Source organism: Tachypleus tridentatus, chromosome 10 (genome assembly GCF_004210375.1).
Source record: "Tachypleus tridentatus isolate NWPU-2018 chromosome 10, ASM421037v1, whole genome shotgun sequence".
Classification (NCBI taxonomy): Eukaryota; Metazoa; Arthropoda; class Merostomata; order Xiphosura; family Limulidae; genus Tachypleus; species Tachypleus tridentatus.
Window position 1 is genome coordinate 70,333,869 of NC_134834.1, and position 16,828 is coordinate 70,350,696.

At 34.6% G+C, this 16,828-nt stretch overlaps 1 protein-coding gene across 1 annotated transcript in view; it reads right to left on the reverse strand.

Moving 5' to 3' along the window:
• Nucleotides 1-13,464, reverse strand: part of LOC143229525 (pituitary homeobox x-like) — a 37,751-nt gene extending 24,287 nt beyond the window's left edge. The window contains exon 1 of the mRNA XM_076461987.1: nucleotides 12,720-13,464. Within this exon, the coding sequence (XP_076318102.1) occupies nucleotides 12,720-13,026 (307 nt within the window). The 5' untranslated portion in view covers nucleotides 13,027-13,464. The remainder of the gene's footprint in view (nucleotides 1-12,719) is intronic.
• Nucleotides 13,465-16,828: the final 3,364 nt, after the last annotated feature.

Here is a 16,828-nt window from a genome sequence, read left to right on the forward strand (position 1 = left end):
AACGAATAGTGGGATTGACCGTCACATTATAACGCCCCCACGGCTGGGAGGGCAAGCATGTTTTGGCGCGACTCGGGCGCGAACCCGCGACCCTCAGATTACGAAGCGCACGCCTTAATTGTAGGTATAGACAACTCTCAATGATAATCAAACTTTAGATTCCTAAAACTGTATGATTGTATAACTTTTGTATACTCTCAATGATAGAAATACTTCAACGTTAAAATATGTAGGTTCGTTTAACTCCAAACAAGAGTTAAAATCTAAATAAATTTCCATTACAAGAAATTCCATGAAGGCTATTTTACTAGTTAGCTTGAAACATAAAATTAGTTAGAAAACCTTTCTTGAACTTTGACGAAGGACAGATCCATATAAACTTTTTTCATAAAAATACTGTCCCCAACTGGTTGTGTCAAGAACTAACCATAAAAATCCTGCAACTCACAGAGCCATTATTCCTGGCCGAAGCTAAAAGTCTGCAGAAAAAAAAACTTAAAAGAAATTCAGCCTTGAATAAGTTATTTTACTCCAAGCAAATTACTGGGGAAATAGGAACATTAAGTTAGGTTTTTTATGTGAATAATATAAATAATTTCCTCTGCATAAAGACTACCTTTTAGGCTTAGCTCAACTAAAAGATGCCTAGTGTTTTATAAGCTATGATATTCAAAATAACTATTGAAACTTTTGAGTTATACGTAAGCAACTTAATGACTAAACCTTCTTTTATATAATATAAACAAAACCTTTATGTTTTAAAAGTGTAATATGTTTATTCAAAACTCGTGTTCTATGAACATTTTCTTTGTCTCAATATGAAATACTTTACTTTTATTCGTCCTGACATTCGTTCCACCCTGCTAAACATATCTATGAAAAAATCTTTTTATGTATTTTTAACGTAATATACCTCTGTAAATTTCTAGTTTATTTAACTTGTTGAATGCTAGTATAGCCATGCTTATTTTTAACTGACTTTTTTAATAGGCCTCTGTACATTTCCAGTTCATTTGACTAGTTGAATGCTACTATAGCTGTCTTTATTTTTTTTTTGTAAGGAAAAGTTTCCTGTGCTGATAACTTCCTTATGTTTGCAAACTAACTCATCATCAAACTTCGTAACTTTTGTGACAGTCATCAGTAGTCGACGAGAAAAAAACAACAACAACCCTACAACTAGGAAGCTTGTCTTGGTTAATTAAGTGACAAGAAACTTCGATCCAATGTCTGCTTTTAGTGTTGACAAATATTCTCCTCCTCCATCTGGAAAAACAGCTCAAAGACACCAAACTGACCGCAACCGTTGAGCTTAGCCAATAAAACGACAAGTGTCCTGTTACGGTGGACTTTGTCGGAGACAGTGCGGCCACTGTTCCCCAAACCCCTCTGAACAACTGTCACTTATTTCTAAGACTGATTTTCGGCTTGGTCTGGTCTTTCACTGCTTCTTTGATATCGTTATACTTGTCAACTGTAAACATCAGAAGCATAATGTCATTTACAGAAACAACAACAACAAGGAAAGGTTTTGTTCTAAACACGTGTTGTTCTATACAATCCTAACCACAGCTATTTAAAATGTGCTACTTTTAAGCTGCTAGCGTTTCTCACATAGTTGCCAGGATAGTGATGGTCCTCATCCATTCCTAAATACGCTTTTACTGGGTTAATATTTAGTTGTTCCTTTGTTCGTACGCATGTCATCCCCGGACTAGTGACTAAATTCCCTCTTGTTCTTACGCACGTGGTCTCCAGGCAAGCGACTAAATCCCCTCTTCATGATTACGAGAAACCCAATTGAAGTAAAAATGTTTTCTAAAGACAACTGGTTTGGGTATTAAAACTTTAATTAAAATAAAGTGTAGAACAACGTTTCGACCTTCTCAAGTGATCTTCAGGCTAACAAAACATTGCTCTGTATTTTATTTTAATTAAAGTGTTAATATCCATACTAGCCGCCTTTAGAATAAATCCCCTTTTATTCATACGCACTTGGTCACCAGGCTAGTGACTAAATCCCCTCTTGTACCTATACACTTGATCGACATTCTAGTGACTACGTCCTCCATTGTTCCTAAACGATTGATCACATATTATTAGGCTAGTTACTTATTCCTTCTCATTCCTAAACCAGGCCATGAATGTATAATTAATTCTCCAAAGTTTTTTCAAGTCGAGAAGGTAATTCATGTTTAAAATAACACTGCGCGAATAAAATGAGTGCTAGGCCTAGAACAACCAAGGAAACGGTTTAAGTAAAATATTTTAATTTTTGATGGTTAACAAATTTTGTTGAACTAAACACAAGTTGAGGTTTTTATATGTGTTACTTCATTTTTTTTCAGTTACCCAAAGCTTCTAACAAATACCAGCATCTGATAAAAAGTTTGTTTAGCTGTGGTTATTCAACATTTCGTGTATTACACTAAGTTCTAAATAATCTTAAAATCTTCCGAGCACCGATTATAAAACAGTTGAAATTTTGAGAGTTTAGTAGGTTTGTTTTTCGTATTAATTGCTGAGATCATCGGTGTCAGAAGTTTGCACTAAGAAGTTAGAATTACATACAGCAGTAGTTAGAATAAATAAATACGTTTATTAAAAACTCTTGTGCTAGTAAGGAAAACAGCAGCTAATTAGTTTAACAACTCGGTCTAGTAAATTTCATTCTGTGATGGTTTGGTTGTTGTGTCGCTCGCACAGTTTTTCAATTATATTACGTTTGTTATTATGTAATCTTAAGAAATACTCGAAGGTTACGTGTACAGCATGAGCTGTTACTCTGTCAGTATTTGTACCTGAACACAGATTGATAACACGAGTTAACATCAGTTAAATAAAGCTGTAACTTAATAGTTATTTCCATTAAGTGAATGGATAAAAAAATAGACGATAAATCCCTGCCACCAGGAATAATACACTAAAATGGAGGTAGGTAACGCTGTTTAAATAATCTGTAAAACACAGGGTTACACAGAACAAATATGAAAGCGAATTGTTAATATATATATATACACACACACATGCGTATCTAAATTATTTGTAAAAATATTTGAACTAGTGCCAAATTTTATCTGACAGGTGGGGTAACGACATCTCAGCACGTGATAAGCACTGTTTGGTAAAGTAATAAAATAAGTTCAAAGAACAAGAAAAATAAGTCAATGTCAATAAGATGTGTTAGAAAGCAGATCACAAAGTATGTTGGATGAGATAAGTATTACTTGTGACTTTGATGTTTAGAAGTGAACTGAGAACTTGTGGTTAAAACGTACAACGCATCCAAATTACGAAACAACGAATAACACAAGACATGAAAACTTTAAGTTCATTGAAGCGTAACAGAAATAATGATTATTTGTGAAAATAAACTTGAAATATGAATTTTCGTAAAATTCTATTTAGCTGACATAGAGATACCGAAAAATTTTCCAATGAACAAAAATAAAATAAAACATTAATTTTGTACTCTTACCATACCACAGAATTTAAATATTACTGATAATACAAAAGTCAATTCAAAGGAAAACATTCACCAGCAATTACCTTTAGTTATCAAATGAGAGATAATAATTAAAACAATCATTGTGCGATACAACAAATGCGCTTAGAAATACGGTGAGCAACAACGCAACTAACCTCAAACGTAGCTTGAATGGAATACCAGATTTTAGGTTGTTTGTTTCAGAGTAAAGCCACATTGGTGGTCTGGCATGGCCAGGTGGGTTAAGGCGTGCGACTCGTAATTTGAGGGTCGCGGGCTCGCATCCTCGTCGCGCCTAACATGCTCATCCTTTCAGCCGTAGGGGCGTTATAGTGTTCGGTCAATCCCACTATTCGTTGGTAAAAGAGTAGCCCAAGAGTTGGCGGTGGATAGTGATGATTAGCTGCCTTCCCTCTAGTCTTGCACTGCTAAATTAGAGATGGCTAGCGCAGATGGACCTTGAGTAGCTTTGCGCGAAATTAAAAAACAAACAAACACACAAGCCACATTAGTTCATGTCCTGCGTCCACTGCAAGCAATAGAACCACAGATTTTAGTATTGTAAATCTGTAAACATATCGCTTTCTACCAGATGATCAGACTGTAAGTTCATTCCTGAAATTTTAAGGAGGATAATTTTTGTAGTTTTCCTCTCTACTTTTTTAAACAATTTTCTCAAATTACAAAGAACATCAGCTTCTCCCAATTACGTGAGCAAAATTTTCTCAGCTATATTGCTGAATCTACACTATCAAACATTAGAGCAAAATATATACTGTAACGTCTCAAACAGATCTCTAGCTAACTTAGAACTTATTTATAGCAAGAAAAAATGCACCGGTTTAGAGTTGTTTGTCAATTAAGGTTAAAGCATAAGGAAGAATAAGGAATATAAAAGTGTAGAAGAACAGCTGAATGCAAAAAACAATAATGATACTAAAAACACTTAGAAATTGACTTCTAAAATTGTTTTTCACTGCTTATTAATTCGACTTTTTGTAAGATTTAAATATCAGTTGTTTGCCGAACGTGATCTGAAATTTTGAAGACATCGGAACATTACAAAGTTGCTGTTTGTTATTAAGCACAAAGCTAGGCGAAGGGCAATTTGTGTGCTGCCCACCACGAGTATCGAAATTTGGTTTCTAGCAATATAAGTCCGCAGACATATCGCTGTGGCACTACAGAGTGTTACGTGCATTGTATGAAAATGGTTTTGAATATGAAAATCAGAAAGTCCATGCCATCCAAAAATGATATAAAGTGGAAGTGGAACGGAATGTATCAGAAGGAAGTTTTGACATTGTTTGGCATTATTTTGGTAATGTGACGTCACTGAAAAGTGACTGTTATTGGGAAGGGTATGTATGTAACAATTCTATCTGACATAATTTTTTTTATTCACTCATTTGTGACAGGTTTGCTATCTAAATTACAATTTAGATCAGTTTTAGGCTTTTTGAAATTGTAATATGTAAAATAATAAATTGGGGGCTCGTGTCCGAGATTTGAATGTGAAACAAAATTCAAATCAGAATTCAAATTATATTTATTAACGCTCAAAAAATCTAATCATGTTTGATTATCAAGATTTTCTCCCTCGAAACTAGAAAAATATAATAAAAGTGAATTTCTCGAAACTGCCAAAGTTTTAGAACTAGACGTTAAGAAATTAATAAGAAAAAAGACCCAAAGGAACGTATCACTGAAATGATTTATTGTCTGTGGAAGCATTAGGGGATACTTTGATGTTCCTACTGGAAAATTGGGATTGAGTGATGAAGATGAGTTAGAGATCCAAGTAAAACTTAAAATCGAGCTTGGAAAAGTTCGCATTGAAGTCGCAAATGGAAATTAGACTCAACTCCGATTGATCAAGGCAAAGCGATAACTAATCACAAAGCGTATGAGTTAGTACCTGAGGTGTTTCGTCAAAAGTTTGGAAGTTATCAAGAGCAAGATAATCAAACATATGTGAAATTCGCTCACAAAAAAAGAAGTTAGTTTAATCAATGGTGTAATTCTATTCATATTAGCAATAGTTGGACAGACTAGAACAATTATGCCTAATTGAGGAATTTAAAAGTTGTGCATGGGAAGACCTCAGAAGTTATTTGGATGAAAATAGTGTTGATATATTATAGGAAAAAGCTGTTATTTTTAATGATTACTCTCAAACATATAAAACCACTTTTCATGGAAAGAAATTCCTGCTACCTCAGCAAAAACTTGTACCTGTTCAATCCACTAAATATAAGGATTCTTCTAAAAACCAACTCTAATTCAGGAGCTTCTGACAGTCAGGATAGAGCTTCATCAAAACCATCACCGCCTGTTTACAACGTTATGTCCAATTGTTAGAGTTTGTAAAAGAAAAAATAAAAGAAGGTAACACCTAATGAATTCGTGTCAACATATGGATGTAGTTTCATCCATAGTTTCATCGAGATCACTCGATGTTGTTTGTTTGACCACTGATATAAAGATAGGTGTAGTTAAGGAAGAATTTAAACCTTATGAGTCCGTTGGTTTTGTGTCATTGACAAATAATGCTACTAATACGTATATGTATTATACATTATACTTGAGCGCTCAGCCATTGTTCTTAGAAGTTATATTACTATAATTCGTTTGGATTCGAGTTCCGTTATTGGTGAGTCTGTTATTGCTCAGGGTATTGAGAATGGCTTTGTTAATATTCTTCTCAAAGATATTTATTTAGCAAATCTTGTTTCGTGAACTGTTGTGGTTGGAGATCTACTCTACCAATTAAGGGTGTTTCATTATTGTCAGAAAAAGATTTTTTGGCTGGGGTAAAAGTTGTTGCCAAACCCAAAACTGTTGATTAACTAGTTACTGTTCTATCTAAGGATGATGTTGTTGTCGAAAAGAATCCAGATGTACTTCCTTTTTGTACTATAACACGAATTCAGGTCAAGAAATTAATCCAAAAACAACTGGTAGATACGAATTCGTAAAACGATATTATAGATTTATCTCAGACATTTTTCGGATCCATGGGAACCTTGTGAATAACTGTCCAACTGAAAATTCTTTGTTGAGTAACAATAATGAATGTGAGGGATTTGGTTCATCTGGTGAAGTTCCATTTTATAAAACTAAACTGATCCTAACCAAGAAGAGGATCCCGAGGTGTCTTCACTATTTAAATATGCACTACTAAAAGAAGAACTGAAGAAACTTCATAGGTTATATTTTCAAACATGGTGTACTTATGAGGAAATTCATAGGTTATATTTTCAAACATGGTGTACTTATGAGGAAATTCATAGGTTATATTTTCAAACATGGTTACATGAGGTTATATTTTCAAACATGGTGTACTTATGAGGAAATTCATAGGTTATATTTTCAAACATGGTGTACTTATGAGGAAATTCATAGGTTATATTTTCAAACATGGTGTACTTATGAGGAAATTCATAGGTTATATTTTCAAACATGGTGTACTTATGAGGAAATAGAAACCATCTGATGTACCAGATTCAAAGGACTGGGCTGTGGCTTATCAAATCATTGTTACCAAAGCATATTGTTCTGAAGTTGCTCATGAATTTCCCATTGGGAGTCACTTAGGTGTCAATAAGGCATGCAAAAAAAAATCATGAAACATTTCTTTTGGCCAAAGATTATGCAATATATATATTTTTTAAGTTTTGTAAAACTTGTCATAAATGTTAATTGGTCGAAAAATCTAACCAGAAAATTCCTGTTGCTTGTTTTAACTCTATCTCAGCTTTTGAAGAACCATTCAATCGTGTGATTGTTGATTGTGTTGGATCTGTATCAAAAACTCGATCAGAGAACCATTATTTATTCACTATTATGTGTGCATCTACTCAATTTCCTGAAGCTATTCCTTTGAGAAACATTTTAGTCCCCCCAAATTCTAAAACTCTGATTAATTTCTTTACTTTTGTTGTCTTGTCCAAAGAAATTTAGTCTGATCAGGGATCAAATTTGATATCGGGGTTGTTTTAGCACCTTTTTATCAGCTCGACTTTAAACAGATCAAATATAGTGCATATCATTCAGAAATGAAAGGCGATCTTGAGAGATTCCATTCTACATTGAAAAATATGATATGGACCTAATCTCTCAATAACAAAAGGATTGGGATGAAGGAGTTAATTTATTATTATTTACTATTCGGAAGCCAGTTCAGAAGTTGTTGGGGCTTAAGCCATTTGGGTTGGTGTTTGGTCATTCAGTATGCAGTTCTTTGAAGCTGCTGAAGGAACAATGATTGGAAGATGACTCGAAAGATATGTATATAGTGGATTACGTTTCCAAGTTTCGGTCCAGACTCTTCTGTTATTGTGAATTGGCTCGAGAAAATTTGAAGTCATCCCAAGCTCGAATGAAAAACAACAACAACATTTATGATCACAAAGCTGAAGAGCGTATGTTCCATCCTGGTGACATGGTCTTAGTATTGTTACCCATGATGGGACATCTACACAAAGGTAGGTACTATGGTTAATATGAAGCTGTTGGGAAAGTTAAATGTAGAGATTATATTGTAAAAATATCTGATCATCAAAAGGCTACCCAGCTGTGTCATTTCAATATGTTGAAACCTTACCACATCCCACATGCATCTGAAAATATTTTATGTGTCGAGTGTTCTCTTGATATTGATGACAGAGTCTTTGACTCAGACACCCATAAATTTGAAAATATTGGAGACGAATCCAACATCAAACTGAGTAATTCCAACATCTTGGTCAATCTTGATTCAAAACTCAATCACTTGCCTCCTGAAGAGCAAAATCGTAGTGCAAGTTTATTGATTAAATACGAAAGTATATTTCCGGATGTTCGTAATCAGAATAACATCGCTGTTCATGATGTAGATATAGGTGACGCTTCTCCAGTGAAACAACATTTCTGTTATGTGAATACAATGAAGGCCAATAAAATAAGTATATATAGTATATATATTATATAGTAGAAAATTGTATCATAGAGCCCAACAAAAGTGACTGGTTGTGCTGATACACTTTTAGTTACTACGTAATGTCATGATTACAAGGTTATAAGGTTATTTGTATTGATTGTGTTATATACTGCCATGATTATTGAAGTTGTCGTTTTGACAGCGTATTATGTTTATCGTGTTGTTGTCAATGTATCTATATATCTTAGTTTAAAACTGTCTAAAGCCAATTTTTTAATTCATTAAAAATAAAGGTGTTAGGGATTTACTAACACATATCTATTTTAATATCAATGTTTGTTTAAGTCAAATTTATATTTAGAAATGTACATGACTTATACTGTTAAACCTGTACTGCAAAAAGTCTGGCTCTTCACTGAAGTTATAGAAATGTGTCGAGTATGAGAATCAACAATATATGTGTACGTAAACACTAGTTAATTGTCTATTTTGTTGTGTAGAGTAAAATTTCTAGAAACTTTCCTCACGCCTATAAAAGTAACCAAAGCGACGCAGCAAGAGATAGTATATATTACTGGTTTGTATAGTCGGTATACTAAACTTCGGAAGCTATAACTCTGATTAACGTTTATTAATCGAGAAACTTCAGATAGTTAATTAGATTTTGAATATTACAAATCATTTAACTTCAACGGATTCACATCAGACACTATATAACTTCAGTGGCAAAAAACTCGGCGTATGATAAATGAAAAACGAAGAACGCAGAGCCAGCTATCTCCCTGTACCTACATCAACACGAGAGTAACTCACTCACAGTGGACTCTCAGTAAGCCATCAAGGAAGTCTAAGACCAGAAAGAAGACTCAACATTGTTTGTAAGTTTGTTAAACGTTTGTACATAGATCATCATTTGTAATAACCATTATTGTAAATTGTGTTATTGTTTGTATATTAATATATATTGGTATTAAAAAAGAAACTGTGTGTCAACCTTGTTAGCAAGCATCGTAAATTGGACACATATCGACATTTGTTTAATTTTTAAATCTGAATGTGAATTTAAATGAGTTTTAGGCTTTTTGAAAATGTAATACGTAACACTGTTCATAAATTTTTGTTCTTATCGGGAATTTAGAATTTCCATGATAGGGACATCTTTTTTACTTAATGGCATTGGAAAATAAAGGGAAATGGATCATCAGGACTGCCTAAAAATGGACCTGTAACAAGTCATATCCCAGCTGTGGTAAGTAAATTGCGGCGTTTGATAATAGGTAAGAATACAAATAGGCAAACACAAATAGCAGTGGTAAAAAGTTGCATGTAATACAGGCAACAGCACGCAATATAATCAAGGGGGATCTCCGTCTGAAAAAGGAACACAAATCACGTGTGCTATATTTGCTTCACGAGTTATCCATTCAACCGTCGCATACCTCAAGCAACAGGAGAATGAAACATGAATTCATGCTCCTGTGCGAAGACATACTGGTCACGTCGTCAGATGCATCGTTTTTGGAATTTTGAGCGACTGGTTTGTTTGTTTGCCACTTTAAACTACTTGTTGTATCTAACACGGGAAATCGAACCCAGGATTTCAGCGTTGTAAAGTCTGTAAAATCACCATTATCCCACTGGAAAACCTGAACAATTGGACTGTTTAATTGGATGATTGGATTTGTATTCTCATATACTAGACGGATTACAGATGGAATGCAGTGAGAAATGGTGTGCCTTGTAACTGACAGACAAAGCCTGACCAAGTGTGAGGAGGATCAGAAATCGTTGAAACACAACGTATTCAACCTCTGTACACGCAAGTTTGTCAAATCCCACTTTTCGATAAGTCAAAAGTTGACGGTGTCTGCTGCTTTTAAATGTTTTCCCTCTGGTATATCAATTCAAAATAAGGGACAGTTATGCACAGTAGCGTTTTGTTTAGCTTTTAGTGAAAAACTACAAAGCTAGAACGATGTGTTTCATACAAACCGAATAACCATTGTCTAAAATATTGTGTAGAACATTAAACGTGCCTATATATATATATATATATATATATATAAGAATTTCTAAAACTGTTAATTAAAAAAAAATTTCAACAATAAAAAAAATAAAGAACACGATAAAACTTGCGGTATTTAGCGACTTTATAAATATAAACCTAATAATCTCGATAAATAAAGTGTAACAGACCCCTATAGTAATGTTGCATAAAGAATACTGCAACTTTGTTTTTTAATTTCCAACAAATTACGCAAGGACATCCTGTGCTAACTGTTCCTAATTGTGACATGATAAGACAGAATTAAGGCAGCTAGTGAATATCACCCGCCGCAAACCCTTGGGGTATCTTTTTTATCAAAGAATAGTGAGATTGAACGTAACATTAAATCTTCCCACTGTTGAAAGGGGAAACATGTTAAAAGACAGATTCGAGTCTACGTCCTGCAGATTGGTAGTCAAGTGTCTTAGCCACCAGGCCATATCAGGTGCCAAAACCTTGTAGTAATTTGTTGAGAGTATAATAAAACTGTAAGAATATTGAACAGAAAATAAAATATTGAAGTAGTGTTTCAGTCATGCTACGTATAACAAAACATGACAACAATGTTGTATAGACAAACACAAATTATAGGAGTTATGATGGAATGGTTAACACAAAACATAGATGTAAAAATGTTCAGGGAAAATCATTTTTATCAGCTTGTTCCTTTAGAAAACAAAAAAAACATTTGTCTCGAATGACAAAATATAACCTAGTACCCTAGAAGTTGTTTTCTTGATTATGCAATGAACCTACAGTGTCAAAAAGTAAGTTAAAATGTACATACGTGAACATTTTCAATTGGTTTACAGATGGCCAATAATATATTTCCAGCAAATGACGTTGGCAGAGACCAACATAAAATTTAGTAGCTTTGATGAAACGAATGATAAAAAACATAGTAACAATGCTGCAGTGAGCAGAACACGACATAGTAATGAGATACAGAGAGAAAGTTAAAATACAGAACGTAGAATAATATATCGTTTGGTTTGTTTTGAATTTCGCGCAAAGCTACATGAGGACTATTTGCACTAGCCATTTTTAATTTAGCAGTGTAAGACTAGAGGGAAGGCAGCTAGTAATCACCACCCAACGCCAACTCTTGGGCTACTCTTTTACTAACGAATAATGGAATTGACAGTTACATATAATGCCCCTACGGCTAAAATGGCGAGCATGTTTGGTGTGATGGGGATTCGAACCCGCGACCCTCAAATTACGAGTCGATTGTCTTAACTACGTGGCCATGTTGGGCTATTACAGAGAGACAGAGAAATTCAAGTATTTCTAGGAGAGTTGCAAATAATACAACAACACAAAAGAATAATGTTAGAAATTAAAATAATTGTGTGAATATTGCAGAGAGCATAACACAACATATATATTAGAAACGTTTCAGAGACTTCGTAGAAGAGAGTAATACAAAACATGATATTAATATTGCACACTTTTACGCATGTTAACATGATTAGAGTTGCAAGTGTACATTTTATGTTATTGATTCTTAGGAATGAAAGCGTATAATTTTGTATTTGATCTCGATAGCAATAAAAGAGGTTTATCATACTTTAGTGAGTGATGGTGCACGGTCCGAGACTAATAGGCTTAACGGATATGTGAATGAAAAGTTTTACACCAACATGTGTAATCAAGTGATTGGTCTCAAGGTTCGATATACACCTTTAAGTGGTGGCACATCTGTATGTATAAATATATATATATATATGTGTAAGTGTGTGTAGATACGTCATTTTGTCGGTGAAGTTAATGTTACCTTAATTCTAGCAATACCCTTGTTGAAAACCATATTAGAAAACAAAAATCACTTTTCTACCAGCCGTCAGGTGTCACTGAAATCGCGCGTTGTTACCTTCTTTTCTTTCTGTTTTCATTTCATATTTTAATTTGATGAACTGAGTTGGTTATATGCTATACAGTTGCAATTGTCTTCTAGTACTTATATTCCGTGTTTTTGGATGTATAGATCACAGAGTTAGTGTTGACTTTAATTCAAAGAAACACAAATTAAAATGTGAATTATAGGCTTGGATGTGAAGGTACTGATTGTAAAATTGGTAGATCTTAAGAATAAACTGATGTTAAAAACAGTATAAGCGAAGCACATTTAGACTTATTAGACTTCTTCCCAATAACTAAACTACAACGACGCAGTGCCTCATTCATGACAATTATGGACATTATCTATGTATTTGAAATTATCAATGATGTTTTTGAAGGTTTACTGTTTTTATAAGCCTTACCTCGTTTCTTGTGCTCAACACCTAGGTCATGTCCTGTATTTGAACTGCTGGAACACGGAGTATTTGCGTTTTCATAAAGATTGTGCCGGTGTACAGAGATTCCGGTCACGGGTAGCGGGCCCGTGTGTAGTCCGTGAATCGACATCGGGACAGCTGATACCTGAACTAGCGGAGTAATCGGGCCTATGGTGGGGGGATGTGATGTCGCAACTACCGGCATGACAACAGTGTCGTGTACAACGTGGTGTGGGGAGCCAACACCGGCTACCAGATCCTGCAGGCACAACGATTCGTTTAATGAGTCCATCTATCAATTACTGTGGGTTACGAGAGTTTTCGAGATTGATAGCTGATTGAGCTCGAGAGTTGTGACTGACAGTAGCACCTAATCTCAACGTTGAATTGGAAGAGGATTTGAATCACAGACAATCAAGAGTTTTTGTATTTGTGTGATCTCAGGTGAAGAGAGCGAGGTGTGCGTGTTCCACTATACAGATCAGCGGGAACACCCTCCTGTGGACTCGTCCTTAAGCTGTAACGGTGAACTAACTGTTCTGAGCGCTTGACTGCTAAGTCCAATAAAGCGCTTGCCACGAATGCGATAAAAGATTATTCACTGTATGTTACTCGTAGAGTCACGCGCCTTGCTAAAACCACCTTCTTGTGTTGGTCATTCCTGACACACAAAAGTTGGTGCGCAGGACATAGGCCACTCCGCTTCTCCAGGTTCTTTCGGATTCCCAACTCCGCCTATGTCGACGAAAGCAACGTCAGAAACTAATTCGATGAGGTGTAACCACTCTTTATGACATCATTCCTTATTGACCAATCACCTTTAAACAATGTAAAATAAGTCACCAATGGTCCGCCTACTTTAGAAGCATGTGACTCCGTGATAAGGCTATTTACGTTTCTTGTCAATGTTAGTGCCAGTACAAAATAATTTTAACTCAGTCTAAAAGTTTAAACAGATTTAATAGCGTACGACTACTGTTGGGAAAATGAGATAATACATAATGCATTAAGTGGGGGATTATCTTATGAAAAATTGACGAGAGTCAGTAGTCACCTTTTTGTTAGTTTTTAATAAAGTAAAGTGAATTTAATTACATAACGCCAAATTGTCTGCCAGAGTCATGTAGTAGAACTGCGTGATCGCAATTCCCTTTCACCAGAAATACTGTTGGAATAACCTGGGATTTGTGTTAACATAAACAAACTAAACACAAACACTCGTCTTCGAGGTTCCGGGAAAATATTTTGTATGTGCTTGAAAGTTCGTTTGTTATGCGATAGTTGTTTGATTTTAAAATCTACATGAGAATTCCAAGAGCAGTATATGTTGTTGAAATGTATGAGAGTCAATATGGAAAGGAAGCAAGAAATACATGTTTACATTGTTTAAGAAAGACTTTCTAAACGGACATTTTTGTGTTTTGCAAGTCGTTTTATTTTCTAAATATTTACTTACGACTGAAGTAAAATTTCCAAAGAACCAAACTGTTTCTCACAGTCGTTGTAGTTTAGAATCTCTTTGTTGAAGGAGGTTAAGGACCAGATATGTGAGCCACTTGCTTTTAATTTTGTAAGACCTTGAATAGTGGGTAAGTGCCAGAGGATTGTAAGCTAACTAATGTAACTCCTCCTTTCAAGGGAGGTGATAAAAATTGTCCCAGTAATTATAGACCAAGTAGTCTTACATCAGCTGTGGGAAAAATTCGAAAGTATGTTAAAAGATATTTTCTAAAGTAATTTAACAAAGTTTAGAATTTTATTGAACAGTCAACATGGTTCCTCTAAGAGAACATGAGGTATTACAAATCTTTTGATACTCTTGGAAATGTAGATGAGGGTAAGAGTGTAGATTTAGTGTATCTGGATTTTCAGAAAGCATTTTACAAGATGCCATATAAGCTTGTGAAAAAATTAACTCTCGAGATGTGAGGGATAAGTTAGCAAATATTCGATAGAAGAGTGGTTGGATGGAAGAAAGTAAATGGAGTTCAGTCAGACTGGATTAACGCACAAGTAGGGTACCTCAGGACTCTGTCTTAGGACTTTTTCTCTTTTTGATTTACATCAACGAAATGTACGAAGGAATGGTTAATAAATGACTTAAGTTTTCTGATGATATTAATGTCTTGGGTTTGCTAGATGTGAAAAGGATAACGCTGCTTTACAAAAGGATCGGATTATTTATTTAGTTGTGCAAATATATGGCAGGTGGGTTTTAATTATAATAAATACCAGATAATACACATGAGTTATCAGAATTTGAATTAAAAGCATTATGTAAATAAGTATACTAGTCTTAACAGTGTTATGGAATAAAAATATCTTACTGTAATGGTTGCACAGTCTCTAAATCCATCCAAGTAGTGTGCTGTAGCTAGTGGTAGGGAAAATATGATTTTAAGTTGTACCTACAGAAATACTGAATACAAGTCTAAAGAAGTTATAACTTTATTCTATAGGTCCCTGGTTAGTCTACATTTGGGGCATTTTCTTCAGCCCTGGACTCTTCACCTTTAAAAAACATTAATCTTTTGGAAAAGGTTCTGAGGAGGGCTGCTAGGATGATACCTTAGATTGAAAGGTACGAGGAACGGTTAAGATCTCTGAAAATATTTTCTCTGATTGAAGTGTTTAAGATTGATAAAGGAACTGATAGTTTTGATACATCACCTCTTTTCATACTTAATGGCGAGAATGGAAGGACTAAGGGTCATAAATATACATTCTGGCAGGGTAGGAGTCATCTTCAACTATGACAGTTTTATTTTTCAAATTTCTAACAGGGTGGTTGGTCTTTGAGATGGGTTGCCTTCGGATGTGATGGAGGCGTTAAATTTATGTGATTTTAGTTAAAAAAAGACTTTATAAACATACGAATAACTTGGGATGGTTTTGAGAGCTGTTTTGTTTATAGTAGTTTAGTTTAGTGAATACGCCAGCCTAAGTGAACCAATAGGTCTCTTGTTGTGCCTGTATATTATGATATGTTTTCAGGTATAAAATATCACTTGCGACATTTTAACAAAAGTTGTAGCTCTTCAACTAATTAAACAAATCATATTACTTTACCTGAAACCTATTCTCTATTTCAGCTCTTTAGTGACAAAACGACAACATACAAAGATGATTCTGGAGGAAATACATCTTGCTAAAGCTAAAACTTTACTCTCATGTACTATTTATGTTTAATCTGTATATTTCTTGTTGAAATCATACGAGTTTGCGAAGACTAATATGATACAGTCGAGCAAGTTTCACACTTACTTTATAGGTTTATCTACAGCTACACAGTCAGTTTAACATTCCTGTACTTAGATATGTTCGTTATACGCTTAAGGCAATTGTATGTATATAAATATAAGAGTGTAAAAAAAGTAAATTAATTAAAGTTAACTATTTAAAAAATAATAATTTCGTTTAAATTTCACAGGAGAACCGTATGCTCTTGTATTACAAATCCTACTGATTTCAGTCAGAAATTATTAGTGTCTAGTTGAACTCAAACTTTTCATATTAAAATAACGCCCCTTAGGGGCTGTCTCACTTGTGCTATTTTATTTTTTTCAAACAAAAGGTTTATATATATATATAATATAGACGTTAATATTTTACACTTCGTCTAAAATAGCCAACAGAATTTCGCGAGTGCCCACGTGTAATACTGTCTAGATCTTGCATGTTGGTCGCAACTCTCTCAGTGGATCTGAAATATGACGGGCAGATCTTCCGCGGATGTTCTATCAATCCATACTAACTACCATATGGCTCTAGTGTAGAACTGGTGTGATTAAATCCAGCTTAGGCGTGTCTCAGCAGGCTTACACAAGATCACTTGCACCAAGATGCTTGAGGCTTATGACAGGATTACAGTGATTTGCCCTGAAAGTCAAAAGATATTTTCTTAAACCTTTTAGAACCTAAAAGGCTTAGGTTATCAGTGAATGAAGTCGTTACAGTTATCAAAATCACACAGCAGAAAGTCGCCCAGAGTGGAAGAAAGCTTTATCAGGTGTATTAAATTCAATTGGGTTCAGGATACGCCCACATGCATTGCATATACTTGAACCATTTAATTACATAATTATAAACAAACA